Here is a 25,378-nt window from a genome sequence, read left to right as displayed (position 1 = left end):
GTGTTCATGTCTGCTCGTGCGCGCGTGAAACCATGCTTGTTAATTTAGTTAGCATGGCTATGTCTACACATTCACAAGACCGATAAGATTAATATGCTTACTTTGTATAGATAGCTGTCCGCTAATTCGCTATCGCAATCGATGCTTCGCCTTTCGAGCAAAACGGCGACTTATTATTTTTTTTTACCTGCGTGATATTTTTTTATTTTCGAGGGCTTCTTTTATCTGCTGCAAAAAAATAAACAGGCAAAATTTACCTCGCTACAAAATGCCAGTTTTAGTTCTCTTTTAATTATCTAAAAATTATTCAGTGGCAGCACGTAATTCAGAGCAGTAAATAAGAAATGAGCTAATTACAAATAATTGTTAAATTGAATGGCAACAACAAAAGGATTTCCGGCGGCTGCTTTACTCGACTGTGAGCAATATCCACTTGGTTATCTTTCCGTAGAATGATACGTATTTCTTAGCGTGATAACTCGGTCATCCAGCATAGACGCAACCTTTAAGAGCACAGGCTGTAAAGGCTAGAACTTAGGTGTTTGGACAAATGAACAAAGTTATGAGCCAATATCTGTATAACGTATAGTCTGCACGTACGTGCGATCAAACGCTGTACAGTGTATTACTCGAAGATAATGATAGGAACTACAGTTTATTTAAAAATCGTGTTAGGTAAGCCACTACAACGCATAGGAGACCACCGGCGACGCTGGTATATGACTTTTCCATAACTGAGCTGTGAACCTTACTAATTGTTCACTAAAAGCACCATTTTGAGTTTGAATTATTGGCCGTAATAAACAGCTAGTAAATGAGTAGCAATGGGTGGCAAACTCAGTGACTGCACCGGTTACTGCCTTTTTACTACCTTTTAATGCGATCAGCATTCATTGCCTACTTAGGCGTTTTGAATCCATCTATCTATCGATCCTCTTAGGCCCACCCAGTGGCCCAAGTTGTCAACCACATTTGGCCTCTAAGTATGTTTTTGTGGTCGTAATGCCATCGTGGTCGTTCCACCGTCGCCATTGAAGCTTCGTCATCTGACTCTGGTCACGCAGACGTCATCAGCCTTCTACGCCGATGCAGTTACCCATTTTCTCTCATAGCTTGGGGCACCAGGCATGTCCTCGAAGCCGCGATGCCGTTATGGTTGTTGCGTTGTTGTCTTTCTAGATTTTCAACCTACTCTCGTCATGCCGTTGTGCCCACGCCATTGTCGCTATACAGTCTTATCGCATTCCTTGTCATAACGTTGTCGTGAGGCCGTCGTGGTCCACAAAGATCCGTCATTTGACTCTTGTCATGCAGCCATCGTCATGACTTCTACGCTAAGCCAGTGTTCCATGTCATCTAATAGCTTGGGCAACTAGCTATGCGTTCATGTCATCATAACATCGGGGTCATTGCAGTGTTGTGTTTCTATGTTTTTCATCCGATCCTCGTCATGCCGCCGTCGTCACATCAATGTCGTCGTAGCGCCTGCTACACTGACCTTGTGGCCCAAGTTGGCTAATAGGCGGAGCCATTCAGAAGGCGTTCGCAGCCGTAATGTCCTTGTGGTCATTACGTTCTCCTCATTCCAAGTCTCTCATCGGACTCCGCTCGTGCCGTCATCGTCACGCCATTTTGCCGCACACTGTTCATGCATGCTTTATCATACTGGCACGTCATGCAGTCGTCACATCTAGTACACTGACGTAATGACCCATAAAAACGTCAGTTTGGCCTAGTTGGTGGTTAACGCATATCATATTGACCGCTAATGAAGACGAGGACAGGGGAAGAGAACACAAAACCGCCCGTGTCTTCGTTTTGTGTTCTCTTACTTTGCCCTTGTCTTTACTAGCGGTCAATATGATATTCAGTTACCCAAGTTTTCTAATTGCTTGGGCCACTGGGTATATTCTTATGGTCGTGATGTTATAGTGGTTATTGCATTGTCATCATTCCATGTTTCTAATCCGACTATTGCCGTTACCTCGCCATTTACAGTCGTCATGCATTCGTTGTCATACTGCGAGCATGAGGCTATCGTGGTCATTTCACCATCGCCACTCCAACAGTGGGCTTGATTCTGTCGAAACCTCAGCAGTCATGGAGGCATTATGTAATCAGGGTGTAGACGAGCCGTATGTAAAAATGCTGAAAGATATCTATAGCGGCTCCACAGCCACCGCAGTGCTCCATAAAGAAAGCAACAAAATCCCAAAAAAGAAAGGCGTCAGGCAGGGAGATACGATCTCAAGCGTGTTTACAGGAGGTATTCAAAGACCTCGATTGGGAAGAATTGGGGATAAGAGTTAATGGAGAATACTTTAGTAACTTGCGATTCGCTGATAATATTGCCTTGCTTAGTAACTAAGCGGACTAGGCTGATGATGATGATGATGATGGTGATGATGACTCCAACTTCGCCATGCCGTCATCGTGACGCTATTCTTGTGTCCATTCACGCTTAACAGCGCTCTCGCTCATATAACCAGGTTCAAGCCACGTTGAGCCTCATGTAATTCCCTCCTCCCTGTCATACTGAAATCGTCCATGACTACAGCATACTGAATTGGCACCTTTCTCATTGCTAATTCCACATCCTCGTAAAACTGCAGTGCTTGTTCATCATGACTAGACAAAGGAGCTTGAGGTTGTACAGACTTTAATATCTATATCCTATTTCGTTTTATTACGAGTACTGGGACCCTATAACGTAAAACTATTCCAATATGTTTTTATTCCTATCTCCTGACGTCGAATTTGCGTAAACTCTGACGCAAGCACCGGGCGGTCACCCGGAGGGTTGTCTGAACGGACCAATCAAACGCTCTTCTCGTTCATAGGAGCACACTTTTGTTTGCTTGAACAACGTATAACATTGCCCACACTGAGCGGCGACAAGAGGGGAGGAGAATGCTCAAGTGGAGAGGGATTCGATGGGGCAGAGCCAGTGCACTGAAAAGCGATAACCAGATGAAGAAGGTGGTGCCGCCGTCTGCGATTGGTCCGCTTTCCTTACTTAGCGTGTGGTGGCTGGTCGGAAATCGCGGCGGCATGCAACGGAAGCTAAAGAATGACCCTAAAACGGATCCTCAGCAGAGAAGAATTGGCCGAATGAGATCGTAAACGTACCGAAACTGCTCGAAAACGTTACGCGGCCACGCAAGGAGATTTATTATACGCAAATAAACCCATGCTCTCCGGCAGGTGCAAGTAGCCAGCGCCTGAGCTATCGGCGGCCGCCATCTTTTATTCCTTTCGGAATGGGGCAGCATGCGGCTATTCAGAAGAAAATTCAGTTTTGTTCGGCATATTAATGAATCTTTAATGCGTACACGTCACTTTGACGCGTTGAGTTTTCGCGGTTTTGTGACGTCGCGTGACAGGCAGGTGAAGTGGGTGCAGCCAGAAACCTTTTGACCAATAGCCGGGGGCTAATGGCGAAAAGGCGTCGAATCGGAAATAACTGTTTTTCTTTTTTCGGTCAAATCATGCACAATCAGTGTGCACACATCATATCGGATGGGGAGGTATCGCGGTTTCCCTGACGTCGCGTGACAGACAGGTGAAGTGGGGGTGGTCCAAAAAAGTTTTTGACCAATCACGGAGGGCTGATAGCAGAAATCGAATAGAAAAGTTTAGAATAGTTTTACGTTATAACGCCCCTGCTGTGCTTTCACTGCGATGCTTTACTGCTGAGAATTATATGTGCGTTCAAGCACCGCCGGCAACTACATTGATTGCAGAGGCCTTCTCTACTGATTAAACCCATCACTGTGGTTCAGTAGTTGGGGTGTTTCGCCGCTGAGTACCACTTGCGGTATTGATTGCCGTTCGCGGGAGCCACATTCCGATGAGCGCAGCATGCGAAATCTTTCGTCACCGTGCTATGTGTGCAGGGTAAAAAAACACCCATTGATGAGGTTTAATCAGGTGCCTTCCAATATGCGGTCTTGCATAGTGCCTATATTACACTAGGACGTTAGACACATTAGTGGTATTGTAGGCTACGTACATTACATTCAGCGACATGGTAGGAAACCATTAAATTACTTCGCGGTCAAAGTAACTAGCGCCCCTCCCCGCGTCCTCTTTCTTTTGTCTTTATTAAACGGTCCCGCTTTACATACAAAATTATGCAACGCCAATCCGTCAGGTAACCAAATGACTCTCGGGCCATCACATAACACTTAATTAGATCCCTCGAATTGATTACTGAAAGCCTTGAAATTTGTGCTGTGAGAGCACGACTCCTACGAAGCATCAACGCGAGCATTGAAGCTACGTCGTGGCTGTGGCCTAGGACTAACAATTATAAAGCAAGATATGCTCACGGGAACGAAACTCAAGCACAATATTTCAGAGGACTATACCCGTATTTTTTAAGGAAGAATAAGCAATGCCATTGCTTCAATATAAAACCATTGCATAGAGCTGCACTCCTTTATTCAACAGTCTACTACCTGGGCCATGCCATTAATGCCTCGAAAAAGATACGAATGAAATCAATCGGGCGTGTAATGCTTAGCATCGCGTGTAAAGGTCATTATTCTTTAGGAAAAGCCCTGATAGGAGAGTATGTGATTTGTTACTATCCTCCATTATCCCGCTGAATTCAGCTCTTGGCGATTACTGGCACTTTTTACTGAATTAATCAATTGCTAGGCACTACATGCGCTCGCTAAACTTTATGTGCTTGCACCATAATTTATAAACAGGAAACGCTAAGCGGGGCATGGTGTGACACTTTGTAGCGCTGTAGCTTTCCTCTTCTATCAAAAGCCTCTCAATAAAGAGGCGTAATTCTACGCTTGCTGCTGGTCACTTTATTTAATCGTCCGCAAAGCATTTTATGACCCTCAAAGTCGCCTTTCTCTCTGTGCAGTTGCTTAGTGTGGAGGAAGACCTCATCATGGTCGGCTTGTCAACCTCAATATTTGACCAAAATGCTTTGAAATGCTTTGTATCCCCCCGGGTTGAACCAGCTTATTACAACTACCACCGCCTGGTGAAGTACCAAAAGTTCGTAAGGGTGAGTGCATATGCGTCTTATTAAAACTGTATCATCAGCTTTTATTTTAGTCAGGAGCAAATCTACACGTTGGAAGCTGGCTTTGAGCACATTTAAAGCTGGGCCGCCCGCAGAACACTACACAGAAATGACCTCAACTCTATCTGCTGTGTATGTGGGCTACTGCCATATTAAAAATGATCGGGCAGGAATTATAGCGCGATTGTGAACTTTAATGAATTTGTTCATTTTAAGGTGTGACGGGTGACTCTTTAGACTGGGAACTCAATGTTCCATATACGACGGCACTGGCAGGCATGTAGAATGCTTGGTTTTCTAGTAAAATCCAATTTTCTCAATTTCTTCTGAAAATCGGGTCAAGTGCGATTGCGCCGTGAAGGTATCCTTTCTTAAAGAACACTTATAAAGGCAGGTGTTGTGATATCTATGAAAGCTGCCCAGATTTTGCGAGCAAGTGGTCAACATATACCAATAATATTAATATTACATGGACAAGCCACACGCCTTGTTTTTGCTTATGAGAAGTGCGCAAACTTGTCTATATAGAAATGTAACATATACAGTGTCTGGCAGTCTCGAGCCAACGAAAGCTTGTTGCTTTTTTAGTAGCCGCGCTTAAACAAATACGATAATGGTGCATTGCAATGCATTCGCCGGACGTCACTTATTTTTGAACTGCGGTAATGCGCTTGGAAGTGAATTGACGACGTGCTTACGTTGCTCTGCATGCATTCTGAACGGTCGGTGTGAACTTGAGAGGATGTTTTCCCAACTACAAGGTGCGCGAGGTATTCGAGGACGTAATGCTGATTTCAGGAATAGTCTCGATCACTCAGACGAGATTGGGTATCTTATGGACAAATATTTTTCAGTGTCTCTTTCGCTTCTAATAAAAGGCGTTTCAGGCTCAGTATTTGACGGAATTAGGCTTGTCTAATGTCTATAGAGTCGGATAAGGCAGTGCGTGTTGATGTTAGGCAGTGCTTCCCCAGTAGCAGGATTAAATAAGTTTGTTCATTGCGTGGCTGTTCGTTCGTCTTTCTGTCAGCTACGCCCACCATGGGTAAAGGTGTACCGATTTAGATGTTCGCAACTAGGACGCCATATTGAGCGTGACGTGGTCACCGAAGATGGCAACCAAACTTTCTTGGGTCGCGCAGACACTGTGTGCTCAAGCTGCACCATAATCTAGGAGTGGCGCCCTATAAAGCCATGCAGAGGAAACTTCATTTGTTATTCTGCCACCTGACGCTGATCGTCAGTGGCCATGATCGGCTTTTCAGGGTTTTCCCTCATCATGACCTCCACGTGCTGAATTAATTCAACCGTCTGAATGACATTTGACCACTGGCAGTGCTTCATTGTCCTTGTCACGGACGATAATTGGATAAATGCTTTGCGAGTATTTTGTTTCAATATCGGTAGAGCCGATATTGAAGCTAGTATTTGCAGGCGAACTACGCAACTCGAGCAACTTCGCCACCACATAAATGTTCATGCGCGGTTCTGCGTCCTTCGAGACGAAGTTCTCTCTCTCTCTCTCTTTATATATATATATATATATATATATATATATATATATATATATATATATATTGTATACTGTATTGTATATTGTAGTGTATATTGTGCAGCGGTGGCGTAGAGGTAGAGAGAGCATCCGCCTCGCGTGCAAGAGGACCGTCAGTCGAATCCCGGTGCCGCGCAATTTCCACCGGATTGAAAAAAATTCGCGTGCGTATAAAATTGCATAAACACGCCTGGAGTGCGGCCTGATCCCGGTGACCAGAACCGGTAAGCTACACCCTCACTAGAGCAGGATTGGTCACCCTGGTGCAGTACTTGGCCACGACTTCCTATATGAATACAACAAACAAATCCCGGCTCTCAGTCCCAAGCAGCTGCCAAGCAACTGACCACTGCGGCGGTCAGACCTGCGACGCAGAAGAGGGTGCTAAGAATCCCTGATTCCGGACAGCCCGCCATTGGAATCTGAACCTGGCAACGTTTAACGTTAGACCGTTATCTAGTGAGGCGAGTTTAGCAGTGCTATTGGAGGAATTGGAGGGCAGCAAATGGGATATAATAGGGCTAAGTGAAGTTAGGAGGACTAAAGAAGCATATACAGTGCTAAAAAGCGGGCACGTCCTGTGCTACCGGGGCTTAGCGGAGAGACGAGAACTAGGAGTCAGATTCCTGATGAATAAGGATATAGCTGGTAACAAAGAGGAATTCTATAACATTAATGAGAGGGTGGCAGGTCTTGTTGTAAAACTTAAGGGGTACTAATTGAAGGTCGTGCCGGTCCACACCCCTACATCCAGTCATGATGACCAGAAAGTCGAAGGCTTCTATGAAGACGTGGAATCAGCGATGGGTAAAGTAAAAACAAAATACACTATACAGATGGGCGACTTCAAAGCCAATGTAGGCAAGAAGCAGGCTGGAGAGAAGCCAGTGGGGGAATACGGCATAGACTCTAGGAATAGCAGGGGAGAGTTATTAGTAGAGTTTGCAGAACAGAATAATAGGCTCGATAATGAATACCTCCTTCCGCAAGCGGGATAGCCGAAAGTGGATGAGGAGCAGCCCGAATGGCGAGACTAGAAATGAAATAGACTTTATACTTTGCGCTAACCCTGGCATCATACAAGATGTGGACGTGCTCGGCAAAGTGCGCTGCAGGGACCATAGGATCGTAAGAACTCGAATTAGCCTAGACTTAAGGAGGGAACGAAGGAAACTGGTACATAAGAAGCCGATCAGTGAGTTAGCGGTAAGAGTGAAAATGGAGGAATTCCAGATGAAGCTACAGAACAGGTATTCGGCTTTAACTCAGGAAGAGGACCTTAATGTTGAAGCAATGAACGACATTCTTATGGGCATCATTAAGGAGTGTGCAATAGAAGTCAGTGGTAACTCCGTTAGACAGGAAACCAGTAAGTTATCGCAGGAGACGAAATATCTGATCAAGAAACGCCAATATATGAAAGCCTCTAACCCCACAGCTAGAATGGAACTGGCAGAACTTTCCAAGTTAAACAAGCGTAAGACAGCTGACATAAGGAAGTATAATGTGGATAGAATTGAACATGCTCTCAGAAACACAGCAAGCCTAAAAGCACTGAAGAAGAAACTAGGAATTGGCAAGAATCAGATGTAGCGTTAGGAGACAAAGCCGGCAACATCATTACTAATAATGATGAGATAGTTCAAGTGGCTGAGGAGTTATATAGAGATTTGTGCCGTACCAGTGGCACCCACGACGATAATGAAAGAGAGAATAGGCTAGATGAAATTGAAATCCCACAAGTAACGCCGGAAGAAGTAAAGAAAGCCTTGGGAGCTATGCAAAGGGGGAAGGCAGCTGGTGAGGATCAGGTAACAGCAGCTTTGTCGATGGATAGAGGGCAGATTGTTCTAGAAAAACTGGCCACCCTCTATACGCAATGCCTCATGACATCGAGCGTACCAGAATCTTGGAAGAACGCTAACCTAATTCTTATCCATAAGAAAGGGGACGGCAGAGACTTGAAAAAGTATAGCCCGATCAGCTTACTGTCTGTTGCCTACAAAATATTTGCTAAGGTAATCGCAAATAGAGTCAGGAACACTTTAGACTTCTGTCAACCAAAGGACCAGGCAGGATTTCGTAAAGGCTACTCAACAATAGACCATATTCACACTATCAATCAGGGGATAGAGAAATGTGCGGAATACAACCAGCCATTATATATAGCTTTCATTGATTACGAGAAAGCGTTTGATTCAGTCGAAACCTCAGCAGTCATGGAGGCATTGGGGAATCGCGATACAGAGGAGCCGTATGTAAAGATACTGAAGGATATCTATAGCAGCTCCACAGCCACCGTAGTCCTACATAAAGAAAGCAACAAAATCCCAATAAAGAAAGGCGTCAGGCATGGAGATACGATCTCGCCAATGCTATTCACAGCGTGTTTACAGGAGATATTCAGACATCTGGATTGGGAATAATAGGGGATAAGAGTTAACGAAGAATACCTTAGTAACTTGCGATTCGCTGATAATATTGCCTTGCTTAGGAACTCAGGGGACCAATTGCAATGCGTGCTCACTGACCTGGAGAGGCAAAGGAGAAGGTTGGGTCTAAAAATTAATCTGCAGAAAACTAAAGTAATGTTTAACAGTCTCGGAAGAAAACAGCAGTTTACGATAGGTAGCGAGGCACTGGAAGTGGTAAGGCAATATATCTACTGAGGATAGGTAGTGACCGCAGATCCGGATCATGAAACTGAAATAATCAGAATAATAAAAATGGGCTGGGGGGCGGGGGGTGCGTTTGGCAGGCATTCTCAGATCATGAACAGCAGGTTGCCATTATCCCTGAAGAGAAAAGTGTGTAATAGCTGTGTCTTACCAGTACTCACGTACGGGGCAGAAACCTGGAGGCTTACGAAAAGGGTTCTACTTAAATTGAGGACGACGCAACGAGCTATGGAAAGAAGAATGATAGGTGTAACGTTAAGGGATAATAAAAGAGCAGATTGGGTGAGGGAACAAACGCGAGTTAATGACATCTTAGTTGAAATCAGGAAAAAGAAATGGGCATGGGCAGGAGATGTAATGAGGAGGGAAGATAACCGATGGTGATTAAGGGTTACGGACTGGATTCCAAGGGAAGGGAAGCGTAGCAGGTGACGGCAGAAACTTAAGTGGGCGGATGAGGTTAAGAAGTTTACAGGGAGAACATGGCCACAATTAGTACATGACCAGGGTAGTTGGAGAAGTATGGGAGAGACCTTTGCCCTGCAGTGGGCATAACCAGGCTGATGACATATATGTTGTAAAAAACGAACAAACAATGACACCAAGCACAACATAGGGGAAATTACTTGTACTTACTCATTGAATTAAATAAATGATAAATTAAGGGAAAATAAAGTCGATGAAGAACTTGCCGTAGTTGGGGGACGATCCCGCCTCTTGACATAAGGCGTGACATTGCGTTTACTGCTCAGAACGTTTATTCATATGCTGCGACCAATATCATAATTCTTGTTCTTGAGCTGCATTACTGAAAGAGGCGGACATTACTTACATGAGATAAGGAAATGCAGATTAAACTAAATACCAAAAATGGACCAAGTGAGTTTTTGTTTAACCTGTTTACTGCATACGAATTGCAGCCGGTCAGCTCGCAAAGTGTACCCATTCAAATAAAATTTTAAGGTTAAGAGCAACTCCAAAATATCCTTTCCCAAAATGTGCGACGAAATACATGGTTGTCCCGCATGCTTTCTTGCTTTATTGCACATCAAAATGTAATCATTTTCATGTCACATCAGGTATCATGCACATCAGGTAGCAAGCAGTATTCAGCGGTTTAGAATTTCAAAATGCGCTAGTGCATGTGTAACGATATGGGGCTTCTAAAAATAATTTGACAGACAAGAATCCCATTATCCGTACACTCTAGGGGACCGATGATGAAAATTATAGGAATTAAAATGTATATGTAAGTGAAAAGAAACAAAAGTGTGACTTACGCAGCAGTAAGTATAGCAAAATACAACAATATCATAGCTATAACAACACAGTGATGAATACATAAAACGAAAAATTTCGCATAACCATACAAGCTAACAGAGGCTGCACATAATAAAACATGAAGAACACAGAAAGAATATTTTCATAGCCTTTTTAATTGAATGAAGGGTATACAATGATATTAGGTTCAGTGGTAATGAAGTACAGAATGATATGGCTGTAAATGACGAGGTTCTTATTCCATAATTGGCACGAACTCGCGGTAATAATGAACTAATGCATTCCGACGCGAAAGGCGGACAATCAAAATCAGTTGCAAATGTATTTGACGATTTATGGTTTTAGAAAACAAGCAGGGATAAAGAAATTGCAGTAACTTCCTTAGAGATAAAATGTTGTACTGCCTAAGTCAAACAAGGGCATTAGAAAGGCAAGTACTGAAAGCATACAGAATGCCTGGTTCTGTTTGTTTTGCAACGATGAAATGAAGGATTGATACGTCTTCCCCAGTGTAGCTATTCGGTAGTTTACATCACTGTGGATTAAGGAAAATTAAAGAGATAACCTTGAATTCGTCGAAAACTATAGCCTAGCTTTATTTACCGAATACCAAAAGCCGTCTTATTCTTGACGTCGGTCATATGTAATCCAAAATTAACAGTTAAGTCAAAACGCACTCCGAGAACTGAAAGCGAGTCATAAGCAGCGATTCGGACCTAGCGTCAGAACTTCTCCTGTGAATATCGGGCTTGGAAAGGATCTGAAAATTATGAATTTAGTTTTAGAAGGTTTTATAGATGGATCATTTGTTGTATAGTTTAACAAATTCATCTAGTACAGTGTTTAGCCTTGATGTAATAGAGGAAACCGTTTCGTCTCTATATGATACCGTCTCGAAGTCGTCTGTTCTAGTTCTGTTCTGTTCGAGTTCTAGCACAATTCTAGTTCATGATATGAGACTTCTTTGCTTTAGAGTGACAACAAGCAGGAATGTAGGTTTTGCTGTATTAGGAAGTTTCTTCTCTGCAATACCAAATCAGCCGCTCTCACCATGAGTGGAGGCTCGGTAAGCCACAAAAGACGCAGGAATCCCGGCCACGGAGGCCGCATATCGATGGGGGCGAAATGCTAAAACACCCGTGTACATAGATTTAGGTGCACGTTAAAGAACCCCAGGTGGTCAAAATTTCCGGAGTCCATGACTACGGCGTGCCTCGTAATCAGAAAGTGGTTTTGGCACGAAAACCCCACAATTTTTTTTAAGGACGCAGGAAATTTGGATGTTTCACCTGAAGGGGGGAGGGGGAGAGGTGATGCGTTTACAGCGATAACAGGGTGTTCGGCTTCGCTTTAACTTATCGGACTATACGCAGGCATGTCATGTTGTCATGACGTAGCACGCGAAGCAACTGCTGTGTGGCAGAAGCGACATCGCCCTGGTAGCTGCCAGGCATATCACACTGCTGGCGTCATGCGGAGCCCTGGCAGTCATGTTACAGGCATCGCATCAAGATGATGCTCGATGGAGACCGATGAAAAATTGTCCGTGTTATTCAGCGCCAAGTGAAATACTAGAAAACGCAAGCTTGACGTGTGCTGCCCGTTCTACTCCGAGCGGTGCATACACATGGAAGCTTAGCAGAGGTTCTAATGTGTTCCACCGTGGTAGCGTATTGGCTTCGGCGTTGGGCGCGGGATCGAATCCCGGTCGCGGCGGCCGCATTTCGATCGGGGCGAAAGGTATAAGTGCCCGCGCGCCCGGCGTTACGTGCACGTTAAAGCACCCCAGGTGGTCTAAACTTATTCAGAGTCCCACATGCCTCATATTCATATTTTAGTTTTGGTATGTTATATTGTAGTGTGCTATAGTGTGTTCTGGCGTGTTAGTGTGTTATAGTGTGCGTGCGCACACTGCCCTAGCCATCAGTGGAAGGCAGAACGCTACCCTGGCACCACTACTCCAGCCAACTTAGTGATGCGTTGGCGGTGCGTCATCTCCGTATCATCGTTTTTGCTGCAAAACACACTCAGCATGGTCTGGGGACCCTCTAAGCCTGAGCGTACGGGCCATGCGTACGCCGTCGATGGTAGGACCGACTGCCATCTCACCGATGACGGAACCGCTGGTGGCGTAATTGCGCCTCGAGCATCTGCATACTCGCTATGGCACCTAAACGAATGACGCGTGGTGTCGCCACCTTCAACTTCCGTCACCTGATTAACGTAACGTCATGGATCTTTACGCCATCTGCACGGACCCAGTTAATGTTTTCGATGAAGATGAACTACATTTTATTCTAAGGAGCCCAAGATTCAACTTAGCATGTTTCGAAATATGTTTCACTGCCCCAGAACTGCCTAGAAAAGGATTCTTCAAATCCGTGATGAAGCGAAAAAATATAACAGGCACCTGACCCAGGTGAAAAAAAAAAACAACAGATCTTTAATATACTGGAGTTTGGCTTCCACTAGGCAGCCTTGTTCACAATGTAGGCAGAAGCAGGCCGGGAACGAGGTATGAACACGGCGATCAATCGAAACATAAATTCAAGGGGCACTTAGTTATTTCTACGCGGATTAAGTCGGAAGCATTGCGGCCATTTCAGGAAAAGCGCTGGCCCAACTGCCGGAGACACGTGACTCGAGCGGCCCTGTCAACATAAGCGCCGCGACGTGCGCAGTGGTGTACGTCAAAAGGTCAGCACGACGCAAATTCGTGGGTTCGGCTCCCCCAAAGGTTGTTGGTCGTGTGCCTTAATGAACGCTACCTTAACTAGCAACGCCTTAATTAACTTCGCCTTCATTAACACCAGAGGTCATAGGTTTGACTCCCTCCAAAGGTGATGGGTTCATCATCATCATCATCATCCGCCTGGCTACGCCCACTACAGGGCGATGGCTTTCACTGCTTCACTTCCCCAACTTTCGCCATATTTCTCCATAGGTCCTGGGTTCGAGTGATTTTTAAGGTCAATTACTTAAAGAGGAACCGGATCTCGACATGAAAATTTACAGACGAATAAAAAGTGGGTTATAGTGCATACGGCAGAGATTACCAAATCCTGGCTGGGAACTTACCAATGTCGATGAAAATAAATATGTAAAATTAGTGTAGTCTGCGGGTAATAAAATATTCAGGCATAAATTAGTAATTTAAGAAATTAGCTCGAGAAGTTAAAGGCTGCCCAAAGAGCGATGGTGCGAAAAATGTTACGCATAATGTAAAGAGACAGGACGAGGGCGGTGTGGATCGGAGAGCACACGGGAATAGCCTATGTTCTAGCTGATATTAAGAGATACAAATGGGGCTGGGCACGTCATGTAATGCGTTGAGCGGATAACCAGTGAACCATTAGAGTTGCAGAATTGATTCCAAGGGAAGGGAAGCGCAGTCGAGGATGGCGGAAAATTAGGTTGGACGATGAAATTATTAAACTTGCGCACACAACTTCGAATCAGCTAGCGCCAGACAGGGGTAAATGGAGATCGCTTGGAGAGGCGCTCGTGCCGCAGTGAACATAAATATAGGCTGCTGCTGATGATAATGAAGGTGATGATGGCATGGCCTAAGGTGCTGGCGTAGATGGTGACCTGCGAAGGGGCGTTAGGATCTACACGAGGAACGTACCAACGCTTGTAAGCTACGGGCTCAGATCCACGAAGTACGTCACAATGGCATGCTAGCTGAAGGCTTTCAGCGCAAAATTCAAAAGGTGCATAACGAGGTTTCAGTTTCTGTTCTAGTAAAGATTTTCTGATAGGCTGTTTAAAGGATAGTTTCCTGCGATAAACTAATTTGTTATTTATCCTGCTACACCCTTAGCACTGAACCCTGCCCTACGTTGGAATTAACAAAATCTCCGTGAATTTTGCGGCTTTCCCCTACATTCGCCCACTGAAGTTATTTTTACGGAATAACAAGTTTAACAAAACCAGCGCGTGTGCAGCCGACGGAAGAGCCACCTCAACATAAACGCGTTTTAAGTGCAGCCAGTCCAAAAATCGTTTCTGCGAAGTGCCCAAATTGGTCCATATTGAGTGGTCATATGCACTTTATCTTATATCGAAGGGAGTTTACACCTGGATACAATAACCAATATAATTCGTTTTCATAATGAAGTGGAGATTAATGTCCCGTGAGCTTTCTAATTTTGTCCCCGCAGAGGCGTCTGTGTCAGCAGGCATTTGGTGTGTTGCGACACCACGTACCCGAGGACACTAGGTTTGGACTGTCCGGCGTGTAGCCGTGCGCGGCTTTGCCGTGTCCGGGGAAAGGGGTAGCCTGTGGGTTGAGCCTATGCTGGTGTTCGGACCTTTAAGGCCCGGTGGAGGCAACGCACCTCTTTCGCCTCTGCTTCACGTAGACGGCACCCCCGGATTGACCCATCCGGGGGAAATCGGCAGTCGCCTTTTCCTCTCTCTCTCTCCTGAAATCTTTGCCTTTATCTCTCACTTTTGACCTTTCCTGTCTTCTTCTCTCTTCCATTTACTTCCTGTCTCCTTGGTGGCAAGGGTTAACCTGGTCTAACTATCCTACCATGGGTACGCCATATTTGGTTATAGTGACGGCGTACGGCTGGTCCCTTGCAGGCTTGTACACAAGCTCTGCCGCGTCCCCTCGTTGGGCTCTGCGGTGGACGGTCGGCGCTGTTGCCGAACAAATACATTGTTCTCATAGCAGCGCAAACCTCTGTTGTCTATGATCGGCGTCTGAAAAGACACCGAACCGAAGCACCGTTCCAGTTCTCCTTTCTGAGAAACGCTCCATTTTCCCCCTAGTACTATGTAGTCCGCAGCGAACGCAACCTGCCAGTAAGAAAGCTCTCTCCATTCCTTGTAGCCAAGTGCCTGAAAAACAAAATCGGACCGACATACAAAGCCTAAAAATGTTTGGCGGGGACATCCTCCTAGAACTAAACGAAAACGATCAAGCGCAAAAGCTCCCCGAACTTACCAGCATTGGCGACACGACAGTGACAGTTTCACCACACAGAACACTAAATACAAGCCGGGGGTAACATCAGAGGAATTCTTTATTGGCCTGAGTGATGAGAAACTGCTGGAAAGCTTCCAGGAACAAAATGAATGCAAAGTACAAAGAACTGTCATCTGCAGAAACGACCAAGAAATCCCGCCAAAACATGTTATGCTTGCCTTTGGAACAAGTGTAATGCCTACCTCACTGGATGCAGGGTATGTAAAAGTAAACGTGAGACCATATATCCAGAACCCCAGACGATGTTTTAAGTGCCGAAGGTTTGGATATGTTTCACATGCATGCCGAGGCCAAGCAACCTGTGCTACAAGAAGCTCCCACGATCATCAATCTGGTAACTGCACTTCTTCCCCACATTACAGTAACTGCAAAGGAGATCACCCAGCTTACTCGCGGTCTTGCCCTTGCTGGAAAAATGAAAAAGAGGTAATTGCATGAACTATCAACTGTTAAAGAAAGAAATCTCGTTCTTTGAGGCAAGAAAGCGATTTTCATATGTTTCGCGAAGAAGTTATGCCGATCTGACGCAGGCGGGGGCAGCATCACAGAGGCCTCCGGAGTCCTCCGACCCCACGCGCAGTCGTGCTGCAGTGACCCTCCTGCCCCGTCTTGGAAGCAGCCATTACTGCTCCACCCTCTTCGAAGGCCTAGCAGACACCAGTCTCGCAGGGCCTCAAAATCAAACGAACCCCAAGGCCCGAGACACGTGTCTCGGCGCCTAACTCGGTCTTTCAGCGCCTCAGAGAGAGCGATGGAAGTCGACCCAAAAACCCTTGTGTCATTGACACCGTACGACAAGCGCTCTCTCGAGCGTGGTAAGAGGGACAAAATCCCAATAACTACTCAAAATAAGAAAACGATAACCTAAAGATTATCGCTCCTTCGTATAAACCTTCTTTAGATCTGTGTCACCTAACATCTTTCTTTTTCTTGCCATTTTAATGCCATTTTTACCTTTCAATTTCAAAGTGGCCTTTACTGGAATTGCAGAGGGCTCTTACACCACTTAAGTGACATCGAAGGCATGTTAAGTAACTTCTCTCCTGTCGCCTTCTGCTTACAAGAAACAAACTTAGGCCAAAAGCACAAAAACATTTTAAAAGGCTTCACTGTTGTACGGCGCGACCGTACTGAGGCGAATCAGCTCTCGGGTGGTGTAGCCATTGTTCTGCAGAGCGGTATTGCAGCTAGTGGAGTTGCCAATAATAGTCACATTGAAGCCACTGCTGTCACTGCTTTAGCACACAAAACCATCACCATTTGCTCAATATACATTCCACCACATTCACATTTTACTGTAAGAGATCTGGAGCTAATTTTAAACCAGCTAGCTGAACCTTTCTTCATAGCGGGTGATTTTAACGCCGATAACACGTTATGGTGTAGCAGAACAAGTGAAACCAGGGGACAAACACTTTAAACTTTCATACTAAGAAATGGCATATGTCTCCTAAACACTGGTGCTGCAACATACTGCTCCCCAAACACAGGGTCTATGAGCTGTTTAGATCTGGCGATGTGCTCTCTATCCCTCCTTATCGATGTTAAATAGGGTGTTATCGACAATCCCTATGGTAGTGACCATATGCCTGGTATCATTAAAAGATTATGTCCTTTCCAGAGAGCATGGTCGAGATCACCTCGTTGGAAACTTCATCTAGTAGACTGGCCTTTCTTCAGCGAAAAAGCCAGTCTGGATGGTATATCTGCTGATCTAACAATTTATAAAACGAACGAAAAGATTACTGCCTCTATACTTGCTGCAGCATAGCAGACGATAACGCAATACTCTGTCTGGTTAGGAAAAAAATTAAAACCCTGGTAGACAGATGAATGCGCAAAAACTAAAAAAAAATTACGATACAAAGCGTGGGGTATCTTTCGGCGAGAACCCAACATAAGATACTCTACTGCCTTTCAAAAAAGCGAAAGCAAAGCCAGGTACCCAGGCAGACAAGCCGAAAGACTGTCATGGAAAAACTATGTATTCTCTATAAATAGCTCGATAACATCCAAAAGAATGTGGGATCAGCTTCGTAAGTTAAGAGGTGACTACGATTCTTACACTATTACCATACTCTCACCTCCAGGCACACAAACAAATTTAGAAGAACAAGCAGACATGTTAGGGCAGCATTTTCATGACATATCAAGTTCAGTAAACTATTCCGCTACGTTCCTAAAATATAAGAAATCATCAGAAAAACTAAAGCTTCCGACTACATGAAGTTCAGAGAGATTGTATAATGCCCCCCTAACGCTCCCGGAAATCAATAGAGTACTCACTACTGGCAAAAGACAGCAGCTGGTCCGGACAGAGTACCTTACGCAATGCTCGCTCACCTACCTCCTAAAGCAGTTGAAAACTTGCTTCGTTTTCTAAATATAATCTGGGAAATCGGAAAAATACCCAGTGAGTGGAAGAAAGCTACCATAATCCCTTTCTTGAAAGCTGGAAAACCTCCTACAACAGCAACCAGCTACAGACCTATAGCACTCACAAGTTGTCTAGCAAAGTCTTATGAAGCCAGCATAAACATAAAATTGACACACGTTCTTGAAACCGAGAACCTTCTAGATAACCATCAGTGCGGGTACAAGAAAGGTCGCTCTTCAATGGATCACCTAGTCCGGCTAGAACACAAGATACATGCGGCCTTTCTGCACAAGCAATACTGTATTACTGTTTTCTTTGATCTAGAGAGAGACAGGGAGAGACAGCGAGAGAGATGCAAATGAGAGAAAGGCAGGGAGATTATTCAGACTTAAAACCTCCTGTTTGCTACCCTGCACTAGGGGAAGGGAAAGGGGAAGTAAAGACGGAAAGAAGAGCGCGATAAAAATAAAAGCGTGAGAAAAAAATATGAACAGGGTCGGAATGGGGTCATAATAGTCTTTCTAATAGGCCACTGTCACGTAAAAAAGTCAACAAAGCCTTGACCGACTTTTGCTGCGACGACAGTTTACGTCGGCATTCCAAAACTGACTGTTCTGGTAGTGGCCTATCGTCAAGGCGTGCCAATGCGGTCGCTAGTGACAGCCGGTGCGCGCTGTATTGAGGACAGTGGCAAAGCACGTGTTCGATAGTCTCCTCTCCGCCGCAGTGACTGCAAGCCGCGCTGTCGTCGATACCGACTAGGAAGGCGAAAGATCTTGTGTAGGCGACACCAAGCCACAGTCGGCAAAGTACTGCTGTTTCGATTCGAGAGAGTCCAGATGGGGGTCGAAGTCGAAGGGATGGGTCCAGTCGGTGTAGACGTGTATGCTTCAAGCTTGGTGTATTCCATAAAGTTTTGATGGCTTCATTTGCAAGCGCACGAATTTTCATCGCAGCGTCGGTTCTTCAGAATGGAATGGAGTCCTGCAAGCCCTCCTCATGTGCAGATCGTGCTGCTGCGTCGGCATGTTCATTGCCCATTATGCCACAGTGGCTTGGAATCCACTGTAACGTGATGTCGTGTCCTTGCTCGACGAGGTGGTGAAGCAGCAGTCTGATTTCTAGAACTAGTTGTTCGTGGGCTCCTCGACGTAAGGCAGAAACCAAATAATGAAGAGCAGCCTTCGAGTCAGTGAACACGCTCCATTTCTTGGGTAGTTCTTCAGAAATTACACAAAGTGCACCACGAATAGCAGCAAGCTCCACGGCAGTCGATCTAGTCTGGTGAGATAGTCGAATCTTTACGGTAGAAGGTTTTGCAGGAAAAATCACCGATCCTGCAGAGCCATTCACCGTGGTTGAAGCGTCAGTATATAGATGATGATGCTCGTTGTACGTCTCGTAGAGCAAGAACAGTGAAAGCTGCTTGAGTGCTAGAGACGAGAGTTGGGCTCTTGTTCGTATTCGTGGTACCATTAGTCGAACATTTGCTTGAGCCAAGCACCATGGTGGAAACGGAGCTTTCGTTGAAGCTGTATAACCTGATGGAAGGTATGCACGATAGGGCAGGACTGTTTCACAAAATGCACGTGGTCGATCGTTTGGCAGTGAGGCTAGATGATGGGCAGAGGCTCGAGCAAGGTGTTTTTCGTGTGCTCTGAGCGCTTCCATGACTATACGGGTCTTGGCTGGGAAATCGTGTGCAATGACAATTGTTTCAGCCGTTGACGAGCACCGCGGCAATCCAGGACACACTCTAAGTGCCTGGGCTTGGAGACGCTTTCGAGTGTACGGATATTACTTCTGCAGGTGTTGGTCAGTACAGACAAGCTGTATCGCAAATACCCAAGAAAGAGCGTCCTGTACAGTTGCATCATTGCATGTACTGAAGTACCCCAGACATTTCCTCCAAGAAACTTAAACACATTAGAGATATCCGTCAGGCACTTCTTTAGGTAGGCCACATGAGGACTACAGCAGAGGTCACGATCAATGATTACGCCTAAGAATCGGTGCGTCCTGACATAAGGTATGCTTTGACCGTCGATAGAGACATCGTATGATCTCATTGGCTTTCGGCTAAACGCGACCAATGCGCTTTTTTTTCTGGCGAGATCTTAAGGCCTTTTTCATTTAAGCACGCCGATGTTGGCGGGGCAGCTTTTTGAAGCCTGGCGCGTACTTGCGGCCGTGTCACACCAGATGCTCAGACGCAGATGTCGTCGGCATACATTGATATGTTAATTGTGTTCGGAAGTCGTTGAACGAGACCAATGAGTACAAGGTTGAAAATCGTGGGACTCAGGACATCTTTGATCTAGAAAAGGCGTACGGCACAACATGGTGGTTTGGAATTTTCAGGGATTTAGCGGAATTAAGAATCCACGTTAGAATGTTCAAATGTTTAGCTGATTTCATGTGCGACCTTACATTCCAAGTACGTTTAGGAACAGAGCTATCACGTGTGTTCATTCAAGAAAATGGTGTGCCACAGGGATGAGTATTAAGCTCAAAACTGTTTGTGGTGAAAATGAACTCGGTCCCTAATGCAATTCTATCCTCTCTAATGCACCCATTATGTGTGGATGACCTACAAATTGCGTGTCGTGCATCGAACCTGTCTACCTACGAACGGCAGATTCAAATTGCGTCAAATAAACTAATGAAGTAGGCATCTGAAAACAGTTTTCGCTTCTCAAGTAAAAAAAAAACATTTAGTGTTGTAGAAAAAACAGAGGCCTACAACGAGATCCCGTCCTTAGGCTACAGGAAGCGACACTACCGGTAAAACAAGAACGCAAGTTTCTGGGTGTTCTGTTTGATAAAAAGTTGAACTTTCTCACACACATATATAGCCTTAAAATTAAAGTGAACAATGCACTTAACATCCTCAAAGGCCTGTCCTGGACGCGCTGGGGCTCTGACCGTAAGTGCCTGCTACACATCTACCACACTTTGATAGGCAGCATATTAGAGTATGGCAGCATCATATATGGTTCAGCCAGACAGTCCGACGACTAGAACCAGTTCATAACCAAGGACTACGACTGGCAAGTGGTGCTTACAGAACATCACATGTCCAGACCTCACAGGTTGAATGTAATGCGCCTCTTTAATGAATCGCAAAGCGCTACTAACTTATCCTAAATACTCAAAATCCAGTCCTCACCACAACGCATATGCAAGAATATCGTCACACAGTGCAACTCACGATCACACTACACAAATAAACCGAACTATATTAGACCGCTTCTTCTGCGATTTGAGGAACATTGCCATTATTACGACATTCCTGATGAGCTCCCACATGTTGGTTAACGGCCACAACGACTACCCCCGTGGGAGGAATCCACGCAGTTATGTGATTGGGCATTGGTACCCCTAAAGAAAAATGAGACCCCGCACGAAGACGTCATACAAGAATCCGACGCTTTTCAAGACAAATATAAAGATTACATGGAATATTACAATGATGGCTGTAAAACAATAGAATAAGTGGGCGTGAGGGCCATAACAAAAAACTGAGGAAGAAGTATTCGTTTGCTACAGCACGCCTCTGTCTGCACAACTGAAGTCTATTCAATATGGACTGTGGTTACAAAGATCATTGCTGAAAAACATGAAAACACCATCATATACACTGATTCATTAAGCAGGCTGAAGACTCTTCACATGAAATTGAATGTGAATCCCTGACAGAGGATATTTTAAACATGGTAACATTTAACAAATACGGCAGGTCAATTAGGTTTTGCTGGGTACCAAGCAATGTTGGTATACCGGGTAATGAAGCAGCGGATAGGTGTGCATCAATAGCAGCGCTCAAATACATAACACACACAACGCTTACACATAAGGATAGTATCACTGCTATCAGGAAGGCCTTGATGTTAAAATGACAAGAATGGGACCATTGTATAAGCTACAAGCTTCATCTCACTAAACCCGTAATTGGGGAGTGGAAGTCGCGCATTCATCAGCAACGGTTCTATGAGGTGATCCTGTGTCGACTTCGGATTGGACACACACATCTAACACACAACTTTCCCCTCCAAAAAGCAAACTACTGACTTGCGAAAAATGCAATGAACCTCATACAGTAATACATATCCTTATAACATGTCCACTCTTTGAAACACAGCGACGGAAGCTTTTACACAACCTATATAATTTACATATACTTTACACCCTGCCTTATTGCTGGCAGATGACCCGCTAGTGCCATTCACTAACCTGTTCCACTTTTTAGAGACAACTGGTTATTGACACGAAATACAATACAATGAAGGTTTACCTGCAATAACGTTGCGTTTCCTATTGTCTTGTGACTGGTGCAGCATGGCCGTAGTCACATTTGTGCCATTAAACCGAATTAAACTAACTTTCCAATTTTCTTGTCAACTGCGCAAAGATTTTAAGATTTGCCAGTAAATCGAACATTCTTTTGTTATCTTTCTTTTTCAGAATCAGTGGAAGAAAATGTAAGTAATCATACCATTTTATGACTGATATTGATGACATGACCGGTACAGGTACGCGGGGGTCCTTTATGGAAGGGGACACGTCAGCGCGTAGATTTTGCTTTGCAGAGGTTGCTCAGAGTGCGAGCAAGTGGCAGCAATGGGAAGCTCGTCTGGTGGTGGCGTCATGTATTGGCTGCAAGCATAGGCGGGCTTTCTCGGTAGGCAAGCGCCTGCTAGAATTAGCTGAACACCCCTTCGCCTGACTGTTGCTCAAAGACTTGGGTCTGCAGCACAGCGTCTGCTGTTTGGAAACCGCGCTAGGTACGCGAGCACACTGGAAACGTGGAAGTGGCAACATACGCCTGGTAGTCATCCAAGTACTCCCAGCGCGTCTTATTGCGTACGCATTCTAAGGCTACTTCCCTCGGAGCTATCCGCCAGTCTGTCCATCCATCCGATTACCTCTGTTTAACGCGCGACTTGATGCACTGCATGCGTAGGGTACATGAGGTCCTACGAAGGTACATAGAGTGACCATGTTTAAATTTTATGGAATCATTAAAAATCGCCTTCGGCAGACAGCCTAATTCTTGTCCTTGAGCTGGATTATTCGAAGAGTCTGACATGACATTCGAAGAGGCTAGCATGAGAAGTCGACACACGTATTCAACTAATTAGCAAAAGAGAACGGAGAAAAATTTTATTGTAAAAACAACTAAGTCGAAGAATAATTGAACAATTCAATTAGGTTTGGCCAAAGTTTGACCCTGAGTACACTACTTTCTCCTAAACTGCTGCGAATCAAGTGAGGGAAGTGGGAGGCCAGAGCTGCATACTTCAAGAAAGTAACCAGAAACTACACTGGAGTTATCTAAGTATGCATTAGCATACCCCCAAGTTTCTCTTGGCCCACCCCGAAACTTCAAGTTGGCCCAAGCCCAAGTTTAAAGGTGTAATACAGGTCTGTTATGACATAACCAGCGGCAAAGTGTACAAGGAACCCAAAACGAAGTGGCAAGGACAAACACTGATTACGACTGCCGTTTATAAGAAAGAATCATGAATATATACTGGCGCACGTGATCACAACCGCATATATTTGTGCAAGCTGTCAAGACTACCACAAACCAACAAGAACACACTTGTTCTTGAGAACACCGAAATTTCAGTTGGCACACCCCCTCGATTTCAGGTGCCTCACCCCCAAATTTCAGTTGGTCCACCTGCAATTTTGAAGTTGGTCCACCCACAAATTTCAGTTGGCCCCAAATTTCTCTTGGCCAATCCCCAAATTTCAACTTCTCCCACCCTCAAATTTCATGTTCGTCATCATCATAGGCCTATTTTATGTCCACATCAGGACGAACTAGCGCTTGTGATTTTCTTAATTTCACCACCCCACCTAGTCTTCTGTTATCCTCGACAGCGGTTCCCTCCTCTTGGCACGCATTCTGTAACCCTAATGGTCCACCGTTTATCTAACCTACGTATTACGTGACCTGCCCTGGCCCATTTCTTTCTCTTACTGTAAATTTGAATATCGGCTATCCCTGTTTGCTCTCTGATCCACACTTATCTCTTCCTGTCTGTTAACGTTAGCAGTAAATAAGAATAGCGCAAACCAGGACGACGTTACGCCTAACATTCTTCGTTCATGTAGGCCCACCCTCACTTTTTTTTGGCCCACTACTACTGTAGGCTTCCCCATGCATTTTCTATTAGACGCTATGTATCCCTATGGGTATTTTCTGATCAGTATTATCTTTTCCAATCGTTCCTTATCGCTTATAACGCCACCAATCATTTACATTTGCGCTATTATGGCAATTAAATTTCATAACATAGGAAATTACGCATTTTTGTGTGTATACAAGGCATTCCTCTTTTCGCGTAACGGAAAAAGCCTGCTGGACTACTCACCAATGAGTACTTACACATTAAAATACGACGGGAGTACCTATTAACCAGGGGGCATATCTTCGCACTTCTTCGTTTCGAGTGCGCTACTGTATTGAGTGTGTTTTGCTAACCGCAGACGCTGCGCTGGAGGCTCGCCCCATGCTCACCATCTGGCGTGGGAAGCAGTCCACTAGGCGCTTGCCTTTGAGCCGTGTCTGGCTATTCAGGCCGCCCACAGATGACGTGCAAGCGGACGGGTTTTTCCTTACTGCTTGCTGGCGCTCTAAGCAGCGCCCGCATCATCCGCAGAGCATAGGGCACGCGGTGGTCCTCTCATAAAGGACCACCCTGAACCTTACTTAGCACGATGATGTAGAAGGTGCAAAAAATAATGCAGCTTTTTATATTTCATTCGGCACGGTATCGTTATTGTGTTTTTGTGCGTGAGTGCATGCGTGCACTTTTCATTGGTAGCTGCAGTTTCCCCTTGGCCTGCGTTCTTTCCTGATATGAACGACATCAAGTTCAGCTCTCATCTATGGCTACGAACAATTGCAATGTAAAAAACACCCGCCGCCGTCGCTTTGTAGATATGAAGCAGCGCTGCTGAACTCGAGGTGCCGGGTACCATGTAGTGAAATGTAAGAACGTTTGTGTAGAAGATTTAGGAGCACGTTAAAAAAACTTAAGCAGTGAAAATTAATGCGGATTCCACCTCAATAGGGTGTGTGTCATAATATTATTGTGGCTTTGGCACGTAAAATCTCTGCATGCAATTTTTTAAGCACCGAAAAGTGAATACAGGCCCCGATCTTTTACGTAAGGGCGCACAAGACAAATGCGTCCGGTTATATCCCAGATAGAAATGTCAGGAAATAATTTAATGTATTCACGCACTTGTTCTGATGGGTGAATGCGGCATACAGAGGGATCATGAGTATTGTGAACCACTATAAAGCAAAAATTGAAAAAAAATTGTTTCTCGAAACAAAAAAATAGGTATTAGGAACGTTCATCAAGAATTCTTGTGTTTTTCTATCCCCCACGCTGCAACTGTAGTCAGGGTATGTTTATCTTCAGTAATA

General features: G+C 44.9%; 1 protein-coding gene across 1 annotated transcript in view; it reads left to right on the top strand.

Annotated features, from left to right (window-relative positions):
• LOC142586851 (uncharacterized) overlaps positions 1–25,378 on the top strand; it is a 119,978-nt gene that overhangs the window by 75,234 nt on the left and 19,366 nt on the right. Inside the window, exons 5-6 of the mRNA XM_075697721.1 lie at positions 4,883–5,029; positions 22,396–22,412. Coding sequence (XP_075553836.1) covers positions 4,883–5,029; positions 22,396–22,412 — 164 coding nt within the window. The remainder of the gene's footprint in view (positions 1–4,882; positions 5,030–22,395; positions 22,413–25,378) is intronic.

This window comes from Dermacentor variabilis, chromosome 7, assembly GCF_050947875.1.
Source record: "Dermacentor variabilis isolate Ectoservices chromosome 7, ASM5094787v1, whole genome shotgun sequence".
Classification (NCBI taxonomy): domain Eukaryota; kingdom Metazoa; phylum Arthropoda; class Arachnida; order Ixodida; family Ixodidae; genus Dermacentor; species Dermacentor variabilis.
This window is presented reverse-complemented; position numbering and strand designations above follow the sequence as displayed.